Below are 24,991 nucleotides of genomic sequence, written 5' to 3'. Positions count from 1 at the left end.
CTTGAAATATCAATTTTATAAAGAACTATTTTTTAAAACAAATTAACAGCCTGCTGAGAATTAACGATTTTAAACACCTTTTTAGTCCTGACCAAATTTTGGTGGTGAAAGGAATTATGTGTCAGATTTTCAGTTACCTACCTCCTGAGGGAAAACGTCAGCACTGCATGAACGACTGCAATTTGATACCAGTGTAAAAAAAAAAAAAAAGATCTTAAACCAAACAAGCGAAGCAATGTAAACCAGTTTATTGATTTTCAAAGAAACCTGCGACCTTTTTGAATGTATTGTGGTACTAATGGTCAGTCAGTCAGTCAGTGTCTCTAATCAACTGAATGAGGTATTTAAGCACTTTGAAAGAAATTTTCCCCTGAAGAGGTTTGATCCTGCAGGCTTGGTTTTATGATAAAGTTTAAAACTTTGCCACAGTGCATCACTTCAAACCATATGGAAATAAATATATATATACACATATATGTTTTGTATGATATGATACAATATTTTGTGGACACAGTTTTTTTCCAAAGATATATTTGTTGTATTGCTTACTTATTGGTGTACACTCAAATTTTATTTAATAGGATTTTAGCATCTTCTTTCATATTCAACTGTGAATGTCACTCACTTAGGTGTAAGCCACAAATAAAAGAGCCAAAGTCTTTGTATTTTGTAAAATTCAGTATTTTATAACAAATAAATATTCACTATAATTCATGCATTATTTCATTCATTGCGGTTTGAAATGAAATGTGATCTGTGTTTAAAGTGACGGTTTATCCTGAGTGGTAAATAAGACGTGGGGTACCTATTGTCTTTATTGCTGTCATTGTTTGGGAATGTTCTGATCAGCTGCTGTAGCTGTGGGCGTTGTTCTCAACTATCCACTCCTAATTGTATCTGAGGCTGAATCCAAATGCTCGCACTTGCAGACTCACGGACTTTACGGGCGTGTTCCCGGTAAGTCTGGCAGTGCTTAGGGCTGCCCAAACTCACTATTCCTCCAGTCACAAGGGACCTAAAGCGGACTTTCTGCAGACCACTGATTTAACTGCACACAATTCATTGCAATACAGACATCATGTAGTTTATTAGGGGTTTTTTGGGGGGGGAACAAAATGCACTGTATTATTGCAGCCTACCCTAGAGGTTGGGCAGTGTGATGCTAAATATATAGGCTAGAAAAGTGGCCGGAAAAAAACCTACCAGATTTATTTAGTCGTAGCTTGGTCCTTATTTACAAACATGTCTATTTGAATGTCTGCAGTCTATACGTTATACAGAAATTTAATTTATTCACTCACAAAACGACCCCATACATGAGATTTTATCCTCTCTGCAGACAGATGAGAAGACAGAATGTGACTGCAGTAACAATTATTGTAATCGTCACTCGACCGTTTCCATGGCATTGAGTAAACCAGTCTTGAGTGCTGTCTATCAGCTGCTTGCTGTCTCTGCCCTGGCAGACTTTACGTGATGACGGTGAACTTGTCACAGCACATACAACAGAAGTCCGCGAGGGCTCAGTCTGCAAGCCCAGAGGGTGGACATTTGGATTCAGCATAAAACTCCTATAACTTTATGATACGTTTATTAGGTAGAACAAACTAGAACAGTGGTTTCCTGTGGACTCCTTTTCTATCATTATATAAAGTGACGATCCCAGACTTACTGACATTTCAAGGCTATTTCATATGATATTTAATGCATGTCTGTGACAGCACAAGCAACTGACAAACTTAACAATTATCCAAATGATGACCACAATAACACAAAGTCTGTAAAAGGAGTGATACGGATGAATTCTTGAGCAGATTATTTCATGTGAATATTGCATCAGGGATTAGTTTTACTAATATTTTCAGCAACTTTTTTATGATTCTCTCCTAGTGTGTGTATATGGCCATTGTCCTGTTAGCGCTTTAGTTTTAACTGCTTACTTTTCTAATGCAGGCTGATGCTGTTAAGCAGAGAGTGAAGGCTCTGTAAATGTAGCTTGTATTCAGGTCGTCACCGTTCTCCAAACTTAAAGTATTTCATTTAGTTTTCTGCCTTCACAGAAAATTAAAGATAAAGATTAAGAGATAAAGGCCTACTGTAGAGTTTTTAAAAAGTTTTCTTCCACACCTTAAAGTCATATGACACTCTAAAACTGGGCAGTATAACTTCTGTGAAGATAGTTTATCACAGTTGGTGCATTAGACTGTTTTTAAATATGTGCACCTAATTAACTATCTGTGTGCAAGAAGATATGTCCTGGAAAAAGCTACCAAACATCAGAAGTTAACCATGTGTAAAACATTGTAGTAAACCTCAGCTGTGTCAGATTGTCTTGTTCTCTCAGAGGACGTCAGGTCAGGTCATTTGCAGTCTGAAAGGTCAAAGGATTGAAGAACAGTTTCAAAATCCATCATCAGACTCCTCATCCCAGCTGCACTTTTCCTGGGCGGTCTTGGTGAAATCCTTCTCCACGTCGTAAACAAAGTCAGGATCGTCTTTGCGCCTCCGATTCTTCTCGAACAGTTCGTCCATTTGGCCCTTCTTGCGAGCCAGCTCGTCATCGTCCAGTTTGTTCAGGTCTTCGTCAGGGTCCAGGCGGAGCGAGGCCAGGCTGTGCTCCAAGGTGTAGCCTTGCATGTGATCTCGCAGGATGATGTGAAGCTTCTCCAGCTGGCTCTGTGTCACACCCTCCAGGTAGTCCCTGTGCCGGGGGTGGTTCTTCAGCCTCTCTGCAGCCATGCTGTAGTCTGGAGGTTCAGGAGAGAGGATATCAAGGATTCAGACTACTCTGTGGAAGACTAGAGGGTCACATTAACCTGCTGGGGCTCCTCTGTTGATGCCCTCACAATCTGTGAGTACTACGTATGTATCCTGTTGCCTTCATGCATTCATCAGGAACACTGCACATGTCTTACTTCACCTGGCATGTTCATTATTTTCCCAGAAATTTAGACTGGAAGTCTCCCTGCCTCGTTTGTAGTAATTTGATTGAACACATAAGGAATATGTATTATTATGTCAGCTGAAATAAGTAAAGTTTGGATACAGGGCCCACAAACAGAAAGGGCCTTAGAATCAGGTGAAATTAATGACCTTCCTTTAAGTGCATTTCCCACAAAAAATGCAGCTGATCAAGTCGCCACAAACTAATTACAAAGTTATATTTCTGGAGCCATGATGGCACCTAAGGGTCACGGGCTGGCTGCACAAAACACCATGAGTTAAGGCTTCCTCAAAACAAAAAACACAACACCCTTCAGTTTTCTCCCTTATGTTTCCTTAAAATGTTCACCTAAGTATTTAAGGTTTTCTGCTTATCTTGGACATTTACTTAAGAAACCCCTTTAAATTAGTTGAACAGCTGCACAAGAGATCTCAGGTATCACAAGTAAACAAACAGTCCACATGGAAACTGTGAAATCGTTTTCAATGCAGTAATGCCTCAATGTTCTTCCTTAACTAAGGACATGTTTTAAGGGATAAGTAAATCTCTTAAGCCTTAAGTTTCAAAGGGGAAAAAACTTGAGGCCCTTTTTCACAGGGTAGTCTAAATTGAACACAAATTTAGGGTAAAATAGAGAAGTAATGAAAAATAACTTTACTTAAAATATTTTACATTTTTATAGAAGGTGCTTAAAGTAAAACGTAAACTATTAAATAAGGAATGCTGGAAAATATAAACTATAAGAGGCACAAAAGGTGAAATATTAAATTCTATCAAAGGGTGACTGTAAATGAAAACAAATACAAGTTGTCTTTATGTATGAGTTGCAAAATAACTGTCTTGCCTTACCAGAATACTTTGAGAAGTTCCGCACAGGTATTATTCTTTTTCGCACATTTTTAGTTTCCTTGTGTTGGTAAATTAAAACTATAGAGGGGGGACTGAACTGAACTCCACATCGCTTTGCCTCGAAACTCATCTCTTGTTTATGTCTGCAGCAGTCTGGTTCAAACTGGTCTCCACTTTAGATTCAGATATTAAAGGCTAAAGCATTTTAACTTAAATAATTAACACAGTTTACGGTAAAAGGGCGTTTGACAGTCGAGTTGATTAGAGCTGAGGAGCATTAGCGTTGCCTGGGCGCTTAACGTTAGTCGGGCTCGACGAAGCCTGACTACATTTTGAATCAATATATTTTAAAATCTAACTATTTCACTTAGAATAACCCCAATGAATCACATTTAATTGTCTGAGTGGTCCTTTAAATCATAAATTTTGTCTCAAAGTTTTTCCACAATGCCCGTTTATGTATTTTTAGACAGGCACTGCTGCAGCTGCCCTGAAACTACGAAGGGGTCCTTCAACATTCTCTTCCGGAAACAATTTCAAAGAGCCATCATCGCGGTTATGACAGTAGAAACTAGCTAAATGAAATAAATACGCTGTAAAATCTTGTTGTAGTTCACCACCACTGTTTTGATGTATTTTGTACTTTATTCTTTGTTGACTTTTTTATCGACATCTCACTGTTTGGTCGAGAAGGGTAAGGTTTATTGTTAACACCGAGCTAAAACTGATTAGTTCTGTGTGTCACTGAAACTTTGAATTTAATTTAAATTAACATTCTTTCTGGCATGATAAAGCAAGACGGGGAGTCTAATGCAGTCTAATTCTCTTATTAAGTATAAAAAAAGTTAGAGTTAAGCATCATTAGCTTCCTGGGTGGTGGAAAATCAAACAATCCTATATTTAATTTTTAATTTAACCTTATGTATCTGGCTGTTCCCCATGAACCCACTTCTGGGGCATCTTTTTTAATGTTTTTTCATTCCTAACAAATAACAAATCAATGTGTTTTATTACAGTTGTAATAAAAAAAGTCTTCCCTGTCTAGTCTTGTGGTCTTGACCGATACAACCTAACTATTTTTGTAGATGAGAAGAAGGAGAACCACTGTGGTCTTCTAAAGCAGTGGCTTGAATCCTCACTAGTTTCAGTGGAGATCATCAAGAAGGGTTTTCACAGGTATTGGCAGTGTATTTTTTTTAAACATTTAACAATAACCATATTCATAGCTCGCCCATCGTGATTTCTGATGTGTTTCAGGGAGGTGGTAACAACTGTTGAGCTCAGCCCTGATGTGTCCAGAGGGGTCAGGGTTTTGCTGGTTCATACATGGCCCAGAGGGGTCTATGTTGATCCATACCAGCTGGCATCCCTGAGCGAGCGAAGTAATTGGCAGGTAAGACAGACACTTGTCAGACTCGTCTAACATTTATATCAAGCAGCTCAGCCAAAACATTTGTGGAAATCAACATTACAAACTAGGGCTGCAACGATTAGTCGATTAATTGATGACTAATCGACTATGAAAATAATCAGTGACTATTTTAGTAGTTGACTAATCAGTTTGAGTCATTTTTCATAGAAAAGCACTATAAAAGTACCCCAGAATACCCCATTGCAGCTTCTTACGTTCAAATATTGGCAGCTTTACACACTTTCCCATGACGCTGAACTAAAACCCTTTGGCGTGAGTACGAAACAAGACATTAGATGACATAATTTTGGAGTTTGGGAGAGACAGACCGACATTTTTCAACATTTTAACACATTTTTCGATAAAATCATTAGTTGACTAATCGAAGAAATAATTGACAGATTAGTCGACAATGAAAATAATCGTTAGTTGCAGCCCTATTACAAACCACATTCATGTACACTGTCATATTTGTATTAATTTGATTGTGTACGTGTTCCCCATTGTAAGATATTACTAGATTCAGCCATCGACCTTGAGCTGCCTGCTCACAAGACTGCAGGGTTTGTCACCTATGTGTATCCCACCCTTGATCGACCAAATCCCAGACTGCTTGAAGTCACAATTCCAATACACGGTCGCTACCATGAGCCTTCTTTTGTTGGCGAAACATTTACATCTGTGGACATAGAACCTCCAGAGCTGCTGCTGCGGACCGAAAAATGTAAGTGGATCGTCTTTACTGTGTTGTCATGTGTCTGTCTCCTCAGAAACTTTTTAAATTTTCCTAACAGATATATATATTTTTTATATTTAATTAAGGTAATATATCAATAAAATACAGTTATAACAATTACTTCACTATTAAAGGCCCTTCCTAGTGGTTGTCAGAAACACAGGATGAAAAGTGTAGCTGACAGAGACAGAAAGTTAACTAATTTCCAAACTTCTCTCTTACTTCTAGGTACACAGCTCAACAACCTCGGGCCTCATACTGTCATGGATGCCCCCTGCACCCATGACAATACAAGCACATGTCAGTGGGTTAAACTCCAGCCTCAGCAGGTGGTTCTCATAAATCTTATCATAATCTGAAGTGAGAAAAACTTCCAACTGTTTATGATACTAATTGTCCATCGTTTCTTTTCTTTTATCCCTAAAAAACATATCTTCTATCCTGCAGGAGCGAGGCCCCGTGGGTTTACAGTTTCCTGTTGGTGAAGGGTCTTTGGTGATGCCTGTGTGCGGTGGAACTCTTCTTGTCACAATGCTCTGCTGTGCGGCACTGTCCAGATACATATGGAAACATCGCATCATTTAAACAATGACTCTCAACATATCGTGTGTTAAACAACTCATGATCCTGTAACACTTCTGTTTGATGCCAGGATCATTCCAGCATCACTATGATCAAGGTTTTTAACATAAAACATCAAGGGACATAAAAAATAGGAACGATTTAATCTGAGAAATGCAACCTCTGATGTGACACAAACAGAACAAGTCTATTTTATTCTATTTTTTATTTATTTAGGTTACAAAATTGAGGATGTTCAAGGTTTTACTCTGTGAAGTAATCCAGATAATTCAGTTGAACAGGTTCCTGGAATAGGGACATAGCCCAGAGCATACTTAAGCTTGAAACACTTAACTCATTAATGTCTGTGATCAGTGATCATTTTACCAGCATGTCCTTTATCCCAAGTGCAAACATTTACACTCTAAATAATAATAAGATCTGCTCTCTCCACCTGCTGATTTTTGTCTTCTTGAACCAAAGATACTGTATTTTTTGCTATATTGTGTTATAACTCTGAAGGTATGATTGCAGTGTCATGAGGCTACCATGCATATGAACGCAGCAGCACAGATAAGATGGTTAAAAGATGCTTGTCTGATACCCAACCCCAGAGCACTTCCTGCAGAGTGTGTAGACTGAGCGCAATATGTCGACCGATGTAGGCAGTTGGTGTAAAAAATAAAACAAGGGCAAACTTTGTTTTCATTTTATTATAGTGGATGTTTGTTTTTTCGAGCTCACTCAAATCACCAAGAAGGTCAGAGGTCATGGTCTGCCACAGAACAGCGGCTGCATAATGTGGAAAATAAATATCACAGTGATTAGCTTTTTGAACCTTTTCAGTCTGGCAGTAAAAACATGTTGTGCAGCCACACTTCGTTCAAACCCACAAAACTTTACTTGAAAGTCTCGTTCCCAAAGATGCCAACTTGAATGTTTTCATTTGATAAATTGGTTCAGCCATAACATCATATAGCTTCTGTGAAGAAGTGGGAGAAGCTGATATGATGTATGTATGATACTGTCAGACAATATGGATGAGATAATCCTTCCAACTGTAAAGGTAACTGGATGTTAAGGGATTCTAATATCCATATCATATCTACTTGAGGAAGGCAAATCACCTGTTGAAGTGTGTACTTGATGTCAGCTGGCATTCTTTTACAGAGATCACACTCATTTGACTGATAACTGATACTGATATCAATACAGCCACTTTTTTCCCCTCCTTATTTTAGTGATCATTAAGTCTCTTCTGTCGTGGTATTAACATCATATTATACATGCATACTCTTATCATGACGGCCCATCAGCAGATGGAGACAAAAGCAAAGCAACAGCACGTCGGCCAATTCTGATGTTCATTTTAAAGCCCATAGTGGCCGATACTGATGATGTGCCAGTGTTATCTTGCATCCCTAGTTTACGGGTACTTCAGCAGGGCCTGGTTTTATACTTGTAGCCTCCAGCCAATTCTCTGCAGTGTCTTGTTCACTGAAGACTCTCGCCTCACCTCTCTCTGCTGGAATGATGATATACCTCACCATACTAATGTGACCCTCATACATGTTATATATTACTAAAACAATTGATATCATATTATATTTGACCTTCTATTCAGGGTTGGAAAATATTTTTTGGGCTCCTGCCACTGTGGCTGATGGATTCCAAAATCTACTAATCACTCAATAGATTACCATTGTTTTGAGGCTGGTGAATAAAGCATATAGCAGCCACTTGAATATTTTACCAGTATTTGATTGGTACTAATTTCCAGCCCTGGATTCTATTCTATGTGACATTACTGTACAATACGACATGTTATATCTTACACAGAGTTATAGGTTATATTGCTCCACTGTAGTTATACTGCATACCAGTGTTTTTCAAGCTTTTTGTTCCCAAGGTACACAAAAGGGCAAGCCAAAATCTCAAGGCACACCTGTAATTATATATCTGTGCACAACAGCTTCTTTAACGTGTTATCATTCTTATCACAACATAAATGTTTGTTTTTATTTACTAATATCAAATAACGATTGACAAACAACTATAGCTCATAAGATATTTAACAAAATGATTAAATAATTCATCAGAGCACCAATAACACGTCCATTTAAACAGGAAGTAATGTAAGATAACATGATGTGTCACACACTTAAAATTCCCACACATGAAGGCTTTTTAAATTAAATACATTTTTTTAACTATATTTATTCGTCCAAAAAAAACCCCACATAATTGAAACCACAGAATATCTCCATACTGCTTGTCCGTAGTGATCCAAGTGTCCTGAAGCCCCGACATTCAGGACACTTGGATCACTGCAGACGAGCAGTATGGAGATATTCTGTGGTTTCAATTATGTGTTTTTGGACGTTTGAATCTGGGGCGCCGTCAGCCTCCATTAGGTGGAGTTGTGTTGCTACCTCCTCTCCCCTTGGATCTCTGCAAGTGTTGTGAGGACTCTAAAATTTCACCTGAGCCTCTCTCGGCATATGGGTGAGTAGATAATGGCTGAATTTTCATTTTTGGGTGCACTATCCCTTTAAATTATCTGAAATGATCTTATCTTAAATTATTTTATCTGAGATTATCTTATCTTAAATTATCTGAAATGATCTTACCTAAAATTATCTGAAATTATTTTATCTGAAATTATTTTATTTTATTTTTTTTAAAGATATTTTTTGGGCCATTTTGCCTTTAATGGACAGAACAGGTAAGTGTGAAGGGGGGAGCGAGAGAGAGAGGGGATGACATGCAGCAAAGGGCCACAGGCTGGATTCGAACCCGCGCCGCTGCAGCAACAGCCTTGTACATGGGGCGCCTGCTCTACCACTAAGCCACCGACGCCCCAAAATGATGTTATCTTAAATGATCTGAAATTATTTTATCTTAAATTATCTTATCTGAAATGATCTTATCTTATTTTATCTGAAATTATCTTATCTAAAATCATCTTATCTTATTTTATCTGAAATGATCTTATCGTATTTTATCTGAAATTATCTTATCTAAAATCATATTATCTTATTTTATCTGAAATGATCTTATCTGAAATTATCTGAAATTATTTTATCTGAAATTATCTTATCTGAAATTATCTGAAATCATCTTATCTGAAATCATCTTATCTTAAATTATCTTATCTTAAATTATCTGAAATCATCTTATCTGAAATTATCTTATCTTAAATTATCTTATCTTAAATTATCTGAAATTATCTTATCTGAAATGATCTTATCTTAAATTACTTTATCTGAAATTATCTTATCTGAAATTATCTGAAATTATTTTATCTGAAATGATCTTATCTGAAATGATCTGAAATCATCTTATCTGAAATCATCTTATCTGAAATGATCTGAAATTATCTTATCTAAAATTATCTGAAATTAAATTATTTTAAATTATCTTATCTATCTGATGGATTATTTATACAGTCTGGTAATTTCTCAATTATGGGATCAATAAAGGTGTATCTTATCTTATCTTATCTTATCTTATCACTCAGCCTCCTCGTCACATATTATAAATATTGAACTACATTACCTAAAATGCTTTTCGACCTGATTCAACCTCTAACTTCCAGTTTCTGATGTTTTAACATATTTCTGGCTTTAAATATGACCAATTATGAAAACTTTGTTTGTTACTAGAGCTGTTGGTGTAGTATAATATGATCAGATGAGTATGCACACAGGGGCTGCACAGTGAGGAGACAGACAGCAGACAAACTTCACACACACCATTCACTTGAAGCATTATTGAATAGGCTAGGGCTGGGTCGGTAGTTCCGCTTCCCCTTCGCCATAACGGAATTATCCAAGGGCCGAAAAGATAGAAGAAAAGTCGCTTTGTAAATAGTTGTAGCCACATTTTTACTAACTTATTTGTACGCGTCGCGCACCGCCAAGGCCCCATGTAACGGAGGAAGTACTTTTAACGGATTAACAAACGTTTTCCAAACCGGGAGTGAAGTTGTGTTCAAGTTTAACTGGTGAGGAATCTCCGGTGAGCTCTGCTGCTCCTGCGTCGTCTCCGCTAGCCTGCAAATAAAGCGGATTTGTTACCGGGTGGTTTGTAGCATCTGTAGCTTTGTGTAAACCGCCGCTTGGCGATGTTAATTAATCAGGGAAAGCCTTTAACTTGGGTCGCCAGACTAGTTAGCATTAGCTAAAAGCTTAACGCTAATCTGGTAGGATTGCAAGCAGTGGTGTAGCTTGTCATGCTAACCTTAGCTTCTAGCTAGCACACTTGTTGGCCAAGTAGTTGGTGCTAACGTTAGCTTGCTAGCCGCCCCTGCTGTTACTCATTTGAAGGGCATTTTTGACAGAAATACCGTTATGTGGGAAGACAGTGAGCTGGACGTCGATATGTTGACATGTTTTATCGCCACAAGCGGCAATAAAATGCCCGCTTTTCATTTCTATATCGAGTGTACGAGGAGAAGAGCAACTTGCATTATTCTTTTATCCTCATCTGGGCTCCTCTTGTAGTCTCCTTCAGAGGCGACGTAGGACACAAAAAATATACTATATCACTGTATTTGCTGTCATTTTCTCTCAAATTAATATTAGGGTTCGTTAAGAAAGGATAACTTGAGGCAAAATAAGCTGTGGACACTTGTAGTTTCGCATTCATGGTCTCTCAGTTACTTTTAAATGTGCAGTGTCTGCTCTCCTCGTTATGAGTAAGCTAGATAATGACAAATAGTTTGTTTTCACTGTAATTTCTGCAGTGTTTCAATTTGCACACCTTCCTATGGACTTATGTGTACTCTAAGTAGTGGCAATTCTCAATATTGAATAGAAATTTCCTTAATATTAAACTATTAATGCCTAAATATTGTAACTGCACAAGACTGAGAGCATTTCAGCCTGTGTGCAGTATTTCTCTCTCCTCAGTATTTATTTGGCCCCAATACCACCCTACAACGCTCCAATAATACATGTTATTAAACAGTTTTACAGTATTAAGTGGTTTCCTGATTATTATTCACCAAAATCTGCTGTGTTTGTAACCTTATTATGGTATGTTTCTGATCTGATGAATGTATGATTTACTTCCAGGTACCACTCGGTGCTTCCTTTCTCTTCTGCTGTCACTTTCGGCACATCCTCCCGAAGCGCATGAGCACACCCGTGCCTCATGCTGATGTGAGCGCTGCCTCGCTCCCTCTCTGTTTGCCATCCTCGCCCGCTGCACTCCCCTGCCCTTTCAGCCCTGTAAGGCTCACAACAACCCGTAGTGATGTGTGATAACGGAGACCCCGAGGATAAACCCCCTGCCCCTCCGGTCAGGATGAGCAGCACCATCTTCAGTACCGGCTCTGGCAAAGACTCACTCTCAGCCAACCACAGCTCTAAACCACTGCCGTCTGTGCCTGAGGAGAGGAAACCTCGCAACAAGATCATCTCAATCTTCTCCGGAGCTGAAAAAGGTGAGTCTGGAGGAAAGATATTTATTTATAAGTGTGTTCTTGTGTTTGTGAGTGGCCATGTGTGATTGTTGTCATGCTTTTTCACTTTCAGGTGGTAGAAAGAAAGATCGAGACAAAGAGCGACCAGAGATCTCACCACCTTCAGATTTTGAACACACCATACATGTTGGGTTTGATGCTGTCACGGGGGAGTTCACTGTGAGTTTTGGTTGTTCTCACATTTGTACATGCTTTTTGACACTTCAGTCTGCACCTCTCTCACACCTTGTTGTTTTTGTCACACACACAGGGTATGCCAGAGCAATGGGCTCGACTACTCCAGACCTCAAACATCACCAAGTCAGAGCAGAAGAAAAACCCGCAGGCCGTGCTTGACGTTCTTAAGTTCTACGATTCTACAGGCAACGGTCGTCAGAAGTACCTCAGCTTCTCATCTTCTGGTGAGGCTCGAAGTTTAATTCAGACATTTAGCTCATTCAGTTACCAGCAGGGCGTTAAGAATTTGTATCACGTTGTTAAATTCAAGTTAGATAATAGACTCCGCCATGTTTGTCTGTACAAGTTAATTATTGCCTAAATTATACTTCACCCTTTTGTCTTCAGGTAGATAACATTGTCTCTATTCGCGTGAAGAGGAATTTGATCGATATCAATTCATGCAAAACAACGAGTGACCAGGCAGTAATGAGTAAAACAGTACAACATGTTAACCTCGAAATAAAACCCTTTGAGAACACCAGGTTTAAAGTTCCAATGAAATCAAAATGATGTTAAAGTTTATCACGTATGTTGTGCGCTGATTGTCACACACACACCCGGCCCAGCAATGACAGAAAAGTAGTGTCCTGAAAAATGATTTATTTATTTTCTTTATATGTTGATGACTCATCCTGCACTCAAGGGCGTGTACTTATTTTGAACCCAGTGAAATGCTTTCTCAAAAAGCACGAGCAGATAATAATACAGACACAAGTGTACCACTGGGATGCATCAGCTCCACCCTGGGGATGAGCCTGCATCTCTTCTTCACCAGTAGCACTGCCGAGTCAGATCTCGGCTCGGACATGTTCGGCCTCATTTCCAAAAGCACTTTACCATGGTCGTCTTCTACCTGTATTTCATCCCTGTTCAATTCAGTGGTAAAAACTGCAGGTGTAGGTGATGGTGGTGGTGAGATGTCCTCGACGACAGAGAGCAGGCTGTCCTCATGGCTGCTCTTCATGCTGAGCTAGTAGTGACTGTCAGTCTGTAATTTGGCGGTGGGGGGAGCGTAACGAACATTCAGCACAATTAACCACTGAAAACACGTATCCATATCTGCAACAGGTCCCTCTGTAGCTTCCTGTTTCTACAGGAAACATTTAAATATACAGAATGAAATAGCACTCTGCTGTACGTTTCATGTGATTTTAATCTGTGACTACCAGACCATATGAAACATCTTTTTTTTCTGACTCTGCTTCTGTTATTTTACTTCACAGAAAAAGACGCATTCACTCCAGGGCCTCAGTCTGTAAGTATCTCAAGACTGTTAAAGCACCCTTACTGTTTTATTTATGCTTTGTTTTGTCTTACGAAGGCTAACAACACTTTCTTTCACTCCAAATCAGCCTGTCAAAAAAGGCACTGAACCCTCTTCTCCGAATATCAAAGACATTGACGATGATGACGATGATGAAACTCCTCCTCCTGTCATAGCACCAAGACCAGAGCACACAAAGAGTGTAAGTCACCTGCTTCAAGTAGCCTCGAAATCATAATGATCATTTTCATCTTAAGACTGTTTTTTTCACTTTCTGTGGCATTCTTTGTAAACTTGAAATGTGTTTATTTGTTCTTCTTTGGTCATTGTCTGGTTGCACAGGTGTATACTCGCTCTGTAATTGACCCCATCCCAGCTCCGAGCACCTGCACAGACGGAGATTCTGCCTCCAAGGCTGCAGACAGACAGAAAAAGAAGGGCAAGATGTCGGATGAGGAGATCATGGACAAACTGAGTAAATGATTAATAAATCATTAATCTTATAATCTTTTGTTACCATATAGCAGGTCAAATTCCCCCTGTTAGGGTATGTACTTATATTCATTATTTATTGCCACGTCGTTTCCTTTACATATGTTGTTGTTATTTGTCACACAGGAACAATAGTCAGCATCGGAGATCCCAAGAAGAAGTACACAAGATATGAAAAAATTGGTCAGGGGTGAGTGCAGATCCACCAGTTTTATAATAATGATATGGTCTTTCTTCTTAAAATCTGGTCATTTTTTGAATCAAAATTACATTTGTTAAACTTCCAAAAACAAGGTGCACACACTTGGCTGATATTGGCTCAGAGACAGCCTGCTGACTGAAACAGAATCCACACTAAGATGTCATGTAACCTTCCCAATTCCTGCAGAGATTTTTCGTTAGATATATTTCAAAAAAGGTGCATGACATCACCAATCAGAAATACCTTATTGATCCTTGAGGGCAAATTGTGATTCGTTTCAGTCGCTCCAATGTAAAGAATAGAGAATTATAAGAAGTAAGAAAAAGTATGAGCTAGATGTATGTGAATATAAAGCAATAAAATGAAACAAAGTAGAAATGAAAGTGTGCATTGAAATAGAAATAATAAAATGTGCATTATGCGACAGCGTTTAACACTAGTACTCAGTTCTGCTTTTCTGCTGCTACAGCACTACAGCAAATTCTTGAGTTCAAACACTTAAAGGAAATTATTTACATAATTGTTTTATTAAAGAAATTGAAAATTGAACTGAACCTTAAAGGCACAAATAAAGACTGATAGTTACATTTTAAATCACAATTTCCTACTGATACTCTCTTTTAACTAAGTCAAACAATCCCTGAGTGCAGTATTGCAGTCTTACACGTTTTGTCATGAAAGTTTACATCATAATGACAATAAAAAAAATTATATATTGTGCAGCCTTACTCTGAAATAGAGGAAATGGATGCCAGATAGTACTGGGAATAAATATTTTACTTACTGTATCCTAATAGCACAGTCTTGAAAAGCAGAAAATGTGAATTATCTGAGTCAAAACTTGAGTAGAAAGAAAACATTTTGGAGTTATCAGAGCTTTGTGAGGTCAACTTTGGAGCTTCATCAGAGTCAGGTTAATAAAGCCAGATATCTCAATGAGATCCTAACTGTTCTATGAGATAGATGCGAGCAGTCGTGTCATTTGAGTGTTTCTCCATCAGTATTACACAAGCAAAGTGTTATGTCACACCTTTGTAAGGTGAATCACACCTGTGGGGAAAATGTCAGGAAAATGTGACAGCATAAATGCGTCTGTGAATAATACATATGCAGACTGATCTGAGTGAACTGTTGAAGTAAACTGCTCATCTTATTTGTCTTACAGGGCGTCAGGAACAGTATTCACAGCCATTGATGTTGCCACAGGACAGGAGGTAAGAGTGACTTCAGGGATGAGTTGTGGAGGCTATAAAAAGACCAACCAGGGACACAACAGTAAAATAGTGGAGCACATGACATAAAAATTACACATGAAAGTCAATAGTTGTAACAGTAAGCTTTATTTATACCACTTTCTCCACAAGATATGCCAGTAACTGTAAAGTGAGACTGTAACTTCTGCTGAACAGCTGCCACTGTGGCAGCAAGTAATAATTAGGAGATACTAAAACATAGTGTAACAGTAGCATAAGTAAAGATATGTGAGCAAACTGACCCAGTACTGTAATGTTATGTATAATGATAATAATCTTTATTTATAAATTGCTTTACGTGCCAATGATTAAAATAGACATGGAAACTTTTAGAAGAACTGATTAAAACACTTTGGTTTATAAAAACTGAGAAAATAAAAGACAGTTTAAACGAGCTGAAAACTCAAGTAAAATCAGGAATGGCTCTCCGATAAAAATATGTTTTAAGATGGGACTTAAAAGAGATCACTGACTCGGCCGACCTGATTTCCTCAGGCAGACTGTTCCAGAGCCTCGGGGCCCTGACAGCAAACGCTCTGTCCCCTTAAATTTTCAGCTGGGCCTCTGGAACAGACAAAAGACCTCTGCTTGAGGACTCAAAATACGTCCTGGCGTGTACAGTGCTAAGAGGTCGCAGATGAAGAGCCTTCAAAGTAATCAGTAAAATCTTAAAATGTTTTCTAAAATACACCGATCGGCCAAAACATAAGAAAAAAACACTGGTGGGTGAAGTGAATAACATTGATCATCTTGTTACCATGCAATATTCCATTGGGAAACCTTGGGTCCTGGCATTCATATAGATGCTACCTGATTGCTCCACCCACCCAAACACCATTGGAGACCAAGTAAACCCCCTTATGGTAATGGCACTTGTTGATGCCACACCACAACAACTGCTCAGGAATGACCCGAGGACTGGGACAAAGAGCTCAAGGTGCTGACCTGGCCTCCAAATACCCCAGATCCCAATCTGATTGAACATTTGAGTGATGTGCTGGTACCCCACAGGTACCCCCGATCCACGGTGGGTCTACCGTACCGGTCTACTACTGGGGAGTGCTGCTGCCATAAGGGGGGTACCTGGTTTGCACTGGTGTTTAGGTGGGTGTCTGGTGGCAACCACGTGAATGTCAGAACCCAAGGTTTCCCAACAGAACATTGCATTGTAACAAGATGATCAATTTTGTTCACTTCACCCACCAGTGGTTTTTATGTTTTGGCTGATCGGTGGAGCCAGTCTAAAGAGCCGAAAACTGGAGTGGTCTGATCACGTCTCTTGGTTCTGGTTAAAAGCCTGGCAGCTGAACATTAGCTAACGTCAGCTATTAGTCAGCATAAGCTACCTTCCATACCAGACCAATTATGATTGTGAAAACAAATCCTCCGAGCGCATTGAATTAAGGAAGGGTGTGTTTTATTGTTTATGAATTCAAAATTTCATCTGTAAGAGGAAGAATGGGTTGTTCAAAGGTTACGCAGTTGTTATGTAGTTGAATGATTTACTTCAAGAGAGAAAATGACAATTAGTGAAACCAGTTGAACATGTATAACACATATTCTTACTCAGTCATAATAAAGACAGAGGGAAAGTTTGGAAAATTTGATATTAAAGATTTTATACTAACATGATCCCTTGAGCAACGGTAATGATTCTACATATCTGGTCTCTCACGCTTACTTTTCTTACAGGTTGCCATTAAACAGATCAACCTACAAAAGCAGCCGAAGAAGGAGCTGATCATCAATGAGATTCTAGTCATGAAGGAGCTGAAGAACCCCAACATCGTCAACTTTTTAGACAGGTGAGACTGAAAGTAAACCTGCAGCCTCAAAGCAAAATCTGAGCCTGATTATAACACATTCAAAAAGTTGTCACAGTACCATGGTTGGACACCAGCGTGTGATGTTGTGTATTTGTGTGTCAGTTTCCTGATGGGGGAGGAGCTGTTTGTGGTGATGGAGTATCTGGCAGGTGGCTCACTGACAGATGTGGTAACAGAGACCTGTATGGATGAAGCCCAGATAGCTGCTGTCTGCCGGGAGGTACGCTGCACTTCTCACAAACAAATCTAAGAGGCAAAACAAAAACTTAAGTCTTAACTTTTTTCTTTCCCTCCCAATTTGTCTCCATTCCTACAGTGTTTACAAGCGTTGGAATTCCTGCATGCGAACCAGGTTATTCACAGAGACATCAAAAGTGACAACGTGTTACTCGGGATGGATGGCTCTGTCAAGCTGAGTAAGTCTTGTACCGTTGTGCTAAGCATCCTATTAATGGGATTGTTTAGATTCTTTGAAGTGGGGTTGTATGAGGTACTTATCTCTAGTCGGTACGATCACCACACTCCCAATTTGGAGAAGCAGGCAGGAGTACCGCCACAGAAGGTGTGATGTAATGCTGTGGAAAGGGGCAGCAACAAAACGTATTTTAGCCATCTAAAAAAGTCAGTATCAGTTAAAGTGTATGCTATGTTTGGAATATTTTTACTTCTTTAGCTTGTCGTCACACAACTCTTTGTGTCAGGGAACTGAAGTCGTTATCTTTGTTCTCTTCGAAGCCACCAGACTCCTTTGACAAACAGTAATATACCTCACAGAACAAACAATCGATCGAGGCTGTGGTCGACCAGCAACTTCCGTGCTGTGTGAGGTAAAATTACTGTTTTTGTCAAAGGAGTCTGGTCGTTTTAAGGAGAGCACAGATTAATATAACGGCTACAGTTCCCCTTCAGAGAGGGCTGTCCGATAGCAAGGTAAAGCATTGACAATGTTCTAAATATAGCATACACTTAAATTGATATGTTTTGCTACTGCCCCCGTCCACAGCAGTCCATTGCTCAGCTTCCATGCTGGTATTCATGTCTGTTTCTCCAAACTGGGGGCGTGTCCATCGCAACCCCACTTCAAGAAATCCAAACTATTTCTTTAAACTCAGATTGCTTTGTTCTCCCACTGTAACTACAGTATGCATTGACTCTTCTCCATCTCTTCGACAGCCGATTTTGGCTTCTGTGCCCAGATCACTCCAGAGCAGAGCAAGCGCAGCACCATGGTAGGCACGCCTTACTGGATGGCTCCTGAGGTGGTGACCAGGAAGGCTTATGGGCCTAAAGTAGACATTTGGTCACTTGGTATTATGGCCATCGAGATGGTTGAAGGAGAGCCTCCCTACCTGAACGAGAACCCACTACGAGTGAGTGACGTTTTAAATCAACTGTCCATGTTGTTCATTTCCAACACTTTGACATGAAGGTCTCATTTGTATCACCTGTACAGTAAGCAACTCTGTGAAAAGATTGAGGTTCATTTCTAAGGCACAGTTTAATGTGCCTGTCAAAGCAGGACAAATACTCACAAGTGTCATGAGAGTCTGTCCTGCTCTCCATACGCTCTAACAGCAACAGTTAAGGAATAAGCCAGGCGTTTAATACATCAGTTGTTGTCAAGATAGAGATATTTTTGTCCACCTTGCTGCTACTTCTGTTGCATAGAGTCTGTATTCTAATTGGGTATGAACATTACGGAATCGGCTGTATTGGCTAAATATGTTCAGCCATACAGGGAATTAGGCCAATATACTATACTGATGCAGACATGCAGTCTGTCCCTTAAATGTTCAGGAACATTTCTGCATGTGTTCATGTGTGAATGGGAGCAGGGATGAATATTCAGGCCAGTTTTCCACTTGAAGACCTTTTAACATTTCAGGGAACATGCTGATGCCAATGTGTTGTGAATGACAGCAGTAACGTTGCAGGGACGAGCACATAAAGGGTTACATCCGTCTGATGAAAGTCGCTTTCATGTGGAACAAGCAAACCAATCACAAGACTCCTGATGACTTATTTGAATCCACAACGTGTTAACAGTGTAGCATTTATGCCGGTTTCTTTACACTACATACAGAGGCCTCCATTACAAGAACACTGGCACCAGTCAAACAGCTCCTCGTCCGCCATGTTCCTGAAAATAAAACCGCTGCTTACACATACGCCAGGCCTTGCCCCATTTGGTTTGTGTCATGTTGCAGGACTGTCCTATGTCCCATCTGTTCCTGCATCGCCATAGCGTGTGTGAAGAGGCATAAGACTGTAATGTCCTGAATGTAGAGCATATGTGAGCAGTGACAATCACTAGTGGTGTCTGAAAGGTTATCCCAGTGTGATAGTGGCATAAGCATAATTGTAAACAGTGAGTGCAAGGATGTGTGGGCGTGCAGAGAGTGTAAGGTAAATAAGTTATGATTGATAGATTGGTTGATTTTTTTATTTGTGTCATGCACACTTAAATGTGCCCAACCCTCATGGGTTTCAAAGACACTGTTACAATCAAAAATTCATGTTATTTTACTGCTCAGTTCAGAAACAGAATACTCTGCCCTCTATCCCAGGCCTGGCAAAGAAATTCAGCATCCAACCAAAAGAAATCAACAAAGATGATGATGTCTTCATATACAGGACAGTAAAACAAGAAGTCAACCTCATTCTCACCTTCACCTAAATTACACAACAAACAAAGTCTGTCGTCCTCTGTAGTGGTGTTAAACCCTCCAGTCTCTGAGGCTGATGGTAACGTTCCTGATCTCAGCTGTGCACGTGGAGATCTTTGTCTTTTGTTTGATTATACTTCATGTAAGGTTCCACACTGTAGCTGTTCTTTATGAGACAGTAAGTTAGTAGTTTTGGTTTATACCATAAACATACGAGACATTTCACTCCTAATCTCCTGAATATCACAGGTTAACCTGCTCTGGAAAATAAATGACGAATTGTTCAATTTCAGCTCATCAGCCCGGGGATGACAGTCGAATGTGTCCCAATTAAAAGTCTTTTCAGTGAGTCTCTGATCCGACATCTTCACAAGTCTACTCCAGAGCCAAGGCCTGATGCTTGGAGGTTCCCATCTCATATCTCCACTAATGGCCAAAATTGAAATAAATTTATGGACACCCAGGAAAGATCAAATCACTCTATGATAGGGCTGCACGATATATCGTTTGAACATCGCCATCATGATGTGCGCATGTGCAATAGTCACATCGCAGGACATGCGATGTTTTCTCTTTTTTTAGAACATGTAAACTTTTGTTTTGCTTCAGAAAAGCAGCTCTGAAGAAGCTCCTTGCTCCGCTCACCTCTCTGAGCACTCAGCAGCCCCTCCCCCTCTCATGCACACACTGAAGTCACACACTGAAAGTGAGTGACATGCAAGAGGGAGAAATGGAAACGGAGGATTTATGCCTGGTACACACTACACGACTTTCCTGCCCGTTCTGAAAGTCACTATGTCACATTACACAATTGCGGAGTCATAAAATCGTGTCGTGACTTTGCCGACAGACATGACACACTACACGATGGTACAATTATCCCCGGCCATCTTTCACGGCGTGTGTGATGTCATCGGGTTATTCTTGTCCTATTTTTATTACTTTTACTATTATTTGAGTCACTGTGTCTGTTCATGTGCCAGCCGACATGTTGTTGTAGTAACGTAAAAAGCGCCAGCAGATGGCAGGAGCTACATTTGACGTACCATATGCAAACATACAAGTCACCGAATCCTCCACAACAAGTTCCTATTTTATTTCACAATAAAAGCCTGTTTAGAAAATGGAGGGATTCACTCAGCTGAGGTTATAAGGGACTTTTAATTTGAAGGAAAATCAGGAAGTGTTGAGTTTGAAATGACGACGCGATGTGTTAACTTTATGAAGGCAACAGGAGCGGACAAAAAGTAAAAATATAAAGATACAGAGGGATTAATAAATAATGGACCGTCTATTATGTAGTCTGTTTCAAATGAAGCTGGTAGCCTCTGCAGTTGTGGTGAGTAAAAGCCCCGACACTATTTTTTAATTTTCTTGCTTTAAGTCATCTGGTGAAAATTGTTGTATTTTTTAATATCACATTATATATTGCAAAAAAAAAAAAAAAAAAAAGATCACAATGTCAGTTTTTTCCAATATCGTGCAACCCTACTCTATAATGCTCACTCCGTAACTTTATACACACCAAAAGTGATGTATGCACAGTATATGCATGTGTGCACAACACTGTACAACAGTACATGTACTTGATTAAACCAGTGACCTGGTATCACCTACAGTTTGTTGTATGGATTTGTAAAGTCAGGTTACTCAGCTGTCATTAAGCATTGCAGAAAGTGAAAGCACTTTCCGGTGGCCGTGTGAGAGCAGTGTTAGAAGAGGGAGTGTAACGCCCTCATAGCATTAATTCAAAATAGATCTGACCTTTAAAATGTCCTCACTTTACCAGTTTGACTTGATTCACCTTCTGCAAGTGAGTTATTTCCTTAAACTAGATTTCACAGTTGTTCCTTTTTTCTCACGTCTCTTCCCCTTTTGGCAGGCATTATACCTGATCGCCACAAACGGCACACCCGAGCTCCAGAACCCAGAGAAGCTGTCTCCGGTCTTCAGAGATTTCCTCAACCGTTGCTTGGAAATGGATGTAGAGAAAAGAGGCGGAGGCAAAGAGCTGCTGCAGGTTAAAACCTCCTCCTGTTGTTAGATTGTTTTCATTTGTATATATCGTGCACTTGATTAAATGATTTTCCCTTCTCCCCTCCTCTTGATGTTCAGCATCCGTTCCTGAAGCTGGCGAAGCCCCTCTCCAGTCTCACACCTCTCATCCTGGCAGCCAAGGAGGCCATGAAGGGCAATCGTTAGCTGATGAACCTAGCTACCCTGCCTTCCCATGCTGTGCACAGATATGTGCCAACCATTTAGATTTCGTGCCAGACAATAGGCTGAGAGTGACTTTCCACTCTTGACGCACCAGCCTAATAAGCCCTGACAAACCTCACTGTGAAGAAGACCAAAAAATATAGAGCACAACTCCACCGCTGTCCATATGAACTCTATTCTCACTCAGACGTCAGAAGACAAGTCAAACTAAAGTGCTTAGAGTCGGGCGTAGTTATTTTGTACAACAAATCTCCTGGTGACAAGTTAGGGCTAGGCTTGTATTTAACTTGGAATGAAGAAGATGCCTAGTTCTATTTAGTTTTTTTAATCAACTGCCTTAAACAAATGCAAAATGTTGCCTAATGTATTGTTGATTGTGTCAATGTTTCTCTTCCCATGATTTTTACTACCTTTGTAATTTACCTTTTCAGCGTGTCAGTGTCTTAGTTATTTTGATACTTGAATTTCATATTTGTCCCCCTTCTTGTGATATAGTTGGTCTCATTCAATGAACACTCTTGCTATTTCCACATTGACTCGTGTTTTATGGACATTTTTCTCTGACAGTTTTTATAGGAAACATTTCAGTACATTCGTGATCAGGAACAACATGCTGTGATTGTGTCGTTCTTCGATTGCCACACCTGACAGACCTACTGTACCAGTTCGTCCCCTGTTTCATTAGTCTCCTGATACCAGAGGTGCACCTTACAGGCAAATTAAAAAATGTTAGATTGACAGGGTTTATACTTTCTTCTTTATTGTTGTTATTAAAAATGAGTATTGTATGTTGAACTCTGTCCTTTGTGTTCTTCTGAACTAAACAAATGCGCTTCACCCATGTGTATATTGTGTACTTGATGTTTAGTTTGAAAAAAAAAAAAGTGGCCATATCTCCGTGGTTAGCTGTCGAAGGCTGGTTAAGACAATTTGTTGACTGTTTTTTTTTCTTCTGGGCGACTAACAACCTTGTCTGCGCACTCAAATAAATGCAACTGTTCGTGCTTTTGGGATTTAAGCGTGAAAGTGATTGTTTTGTAGTGATGTCACCTTGTACAGACAGACGAGACTAATGTGAGTGGTGCAAAATAGCATCATCATCCTCCTGCATCCTAATATGGGGACTTTGGGATTGCTGCACCTTATGTATCATTCTGCTTAATTTAGACCTGTTGTCCTCATTCATAGACACTTATGCTATCTAGTGGTAGAAATCCAAGTAAAAACATGGCGGCCAAGGGCATCTACATGTGATCCCGACACAAAAGTGGACAAGGTACAAAATCTGCTCACATTTTATGGTTATGGCACACACGTTAGACTTATTTTACGACCCTGTAAATTAGAAGATACTCATTTTAAGACATTAGGACTTTGTTGTGTTATGGCAGCATTTCACACAGGCCAGTCAGGTGCCTGCAGATAAAATAACATTGCTAGCTTGGAGTATGGAGCAGGGAAATATTCCTACAGAGTAAACAAAATATACAAATCCTAAGGCTTGTAGATATGTTGCATTATTTGCAATTTTTTTGCTTTTGCACAGCCATGTTCAGGCAGTGAAATTAATACCTTTGAACAGTTTCAGACTTAAACAGTGACCCCCGACCAGCTCTGTAAGGTAGTTATGACGGGCCCCAGTGCAGGCTAATGTGAGGGGCCCTCCTGCCAGGTAGCGACCATGTTTCATCTCGTCTGATCACATGATTAAAAAAAACACTTGACACTGGATGACATCTGTAAGAGCCATTTCTGTGCATGTGTTTTTATTTTTATTTTTTGTTTATTTATTTTTGCTGTGAGCTTCCCACCACTGGGGGCATCCCTGCTGTGAACTGTGAGAGGTCATATAATCAGCCAGGTGAGGCACTCACTCACCATCAGCAACTAGGTGATAGTGACCTTGATTGATAAGCAAAGGGGGTCACTACAACATCAAAATCCATACCACCCAGCAGTCATGATTTCATGCCTGTATATCACAAAAATACCAAAGAAAATAAGAAAAATATTAACTTAGTTGAATAGCTTTTATACATAAGATAACTTTATTTGCCATTTGTACACCTGCGCAGTCTGGGTACATTCTTGTGCAAAAACACTCAGACTCGAGTCAGAAATAGACAAGTAATAAAAAGTGAAGAATAGTAAAAGATAAAGTTTACACAACGAGGTATAATAGTATAGTAAATACAAGAATATAAACTCCACCTGCAGGGCATTCAGAAAGGTGTTTCACATAAAAGGTACTGCACATTTCCAGTTTTTATTGCACATGAGCAAAGGTAGATGAGAAAGTGAGAACTCTGTGACGTCGCACACAAGGGAGCGCCATCAGTAATGAAGTATAGTTTATAGTTTTTATAGTTTAGGGCCCCCCCACCCTGTGGGCCCCAGTGCAATTGCACCGTCTGCACTGTCTATATGTACACCCCTGCCTCTGACCCATAGATTTACAAAACATTGAACAAATGTTGCATTGTTTGCAGTTTTGTTTTTGCAAAATAATTATCAGATATTGAAATGAAGTATGTATATATACTTTATTACACACTTGTGACAATTTTTTGTTTATTTGTTTTGTTTTGTATTTTCAAAACCTTGTCTGTTAAAAGACAATATTATTATCCCAAATAGCCAGGAGAAACTGCACACCAAAAAAAAGGAGGTTAATAACATCTCCTATCTGTACTGTGTGTTTGAGGTGGACCAAAAAAAGACTCTCTTTTAATGTCAGTGTAGGTTTAATGGCTTCAAAGGAGGATTCAGATGACAGAGCTCGAGGTTTCTTTATTTTTAAGTTGTATGCTGACAATCATATCTTTTCTTTTTTCTTTTTTCCATTTTGAGCACATTTTAA

At 39.5% G+C, this 24,991-nt stretch overlaps 3 protein-coding genes across 4 annotated transcripts; 2 read left to right on the top strand and 1 right to left on the bottom strand.

Annotated features, from left to right (window-relative positions):
• Window positions 1-1,896: 1,896 nt before the first annotated feature.
• cep19 (centrosomal protein 19) lies at window positions 1,897-4,090 on the bottom strand. Its single transcript, XM_050055280.1, has 2 exons — window positions 3,794-4,090; window positions 1,897-2,747 (listed from the first exon to the last, which is right to left on the bottom strand). Exons 1-2 carry the CDS (start codon window positions 3,921-3,923, stop codon window positions 2,401-2,403), a joined length of 477 nt encoding a protein of 158 aa, XP_049911237.1. The 5' UTR covers window positions 3,924-4,090; the 3' UTR covers window positions 1,897-2,400.
• Window positions 4,091-4,315: 225 nt separating this feature from the next.
• On the top strand, window positions 4,316-6,640 carry pigx (phosphatidylinositol glycan anchor biosynthesis, class X). The gene is made up of 6 exons (XM_050054908.1): window positions 4,316-4,487; window positions 4,879-4,969; window positions 5,051-5,186; window positions 5,715-5,928; window positions 6,169-6,269; window positions 6,388-6,640. Exons 1-6 carry the CDS (start codon window positions 4,424-4,426, stop codon window positions 6,523-6,525), a joined length of 744 nt encoding a protein of 247 aa, XP_049910865.1. The 5' UTR covers window positions 4,316-4,423; the 3' UTR covers window positions 6,526-6,640.
• A 3,621-nt stretch (window positions 6,641-10,261) lies between these two features.
• pak2b (p21 protein (Cdc42/Rac)-activated kinase 2b) lies at window positions 10,262-22,926 on the top strand. Of its 2 annotated transcripts, none has more exons than XM_050055128.1 (15): window positions 10,262-10,507; window positions 11,580-11,950; window positions 12,042-12,148; window positions 12,240-12,390; window positions 13,432-13,463; window positions 13,561-13,674; window positions 13,815-13,947; window positions 14,091-14,154; window positions 15,332-15,380; window positions 17,112-17,224; window positions 17,348-17,465; window positions 17,562-17,661; window positions 18,419-18,615; window positions 21,794-21,931; window positions 22,027-22,926. In XM_050055128.1, the coding sequence occupies exons 2-15, from the start codon at window positions 11,761-11,763 to the stop codon at window positions 22,111-22,113; spliced, it is 1,593 nt and encodes a 530-aa protein (XP_049911085.1). In that variant the 5' UTR covers window positions 10,262-10,507; window positions 11,580-11,760; the 3' UTR covers window positions 22,114-22,926. The 2 variants fall into 2 exon arrangements, with proteins under 2 accessions (XP_049911085.1, XP_049911086.1); XM_050055129.1 differs by having other exon boundaries at window positions 10,262-10,521.
• The last annotated feature ends 2,065 nt before the right edge of the window (window positions 22,927-24,991 follow it).

Source organism: Epinephelus moara, chromosome 10 (assembly GCF_006386435.1).
Source record: "Epinephelus moara isolate mb chromosome 10, YSFRI_EMoa_1.0, whole genome shotgun sequence".
Classification (NCBI taxonomy): Eukaryota; Metazoa; Chordata; class Actinopteri; order Perciformes; family Serranidae; genus Epinephelus; species Epinephelus moara.
The sequence above is the reverse complement of the archived record's forward strand: the minus strand, read 5'-3'. Positions and strand labels throughout refer to the sequence as shown.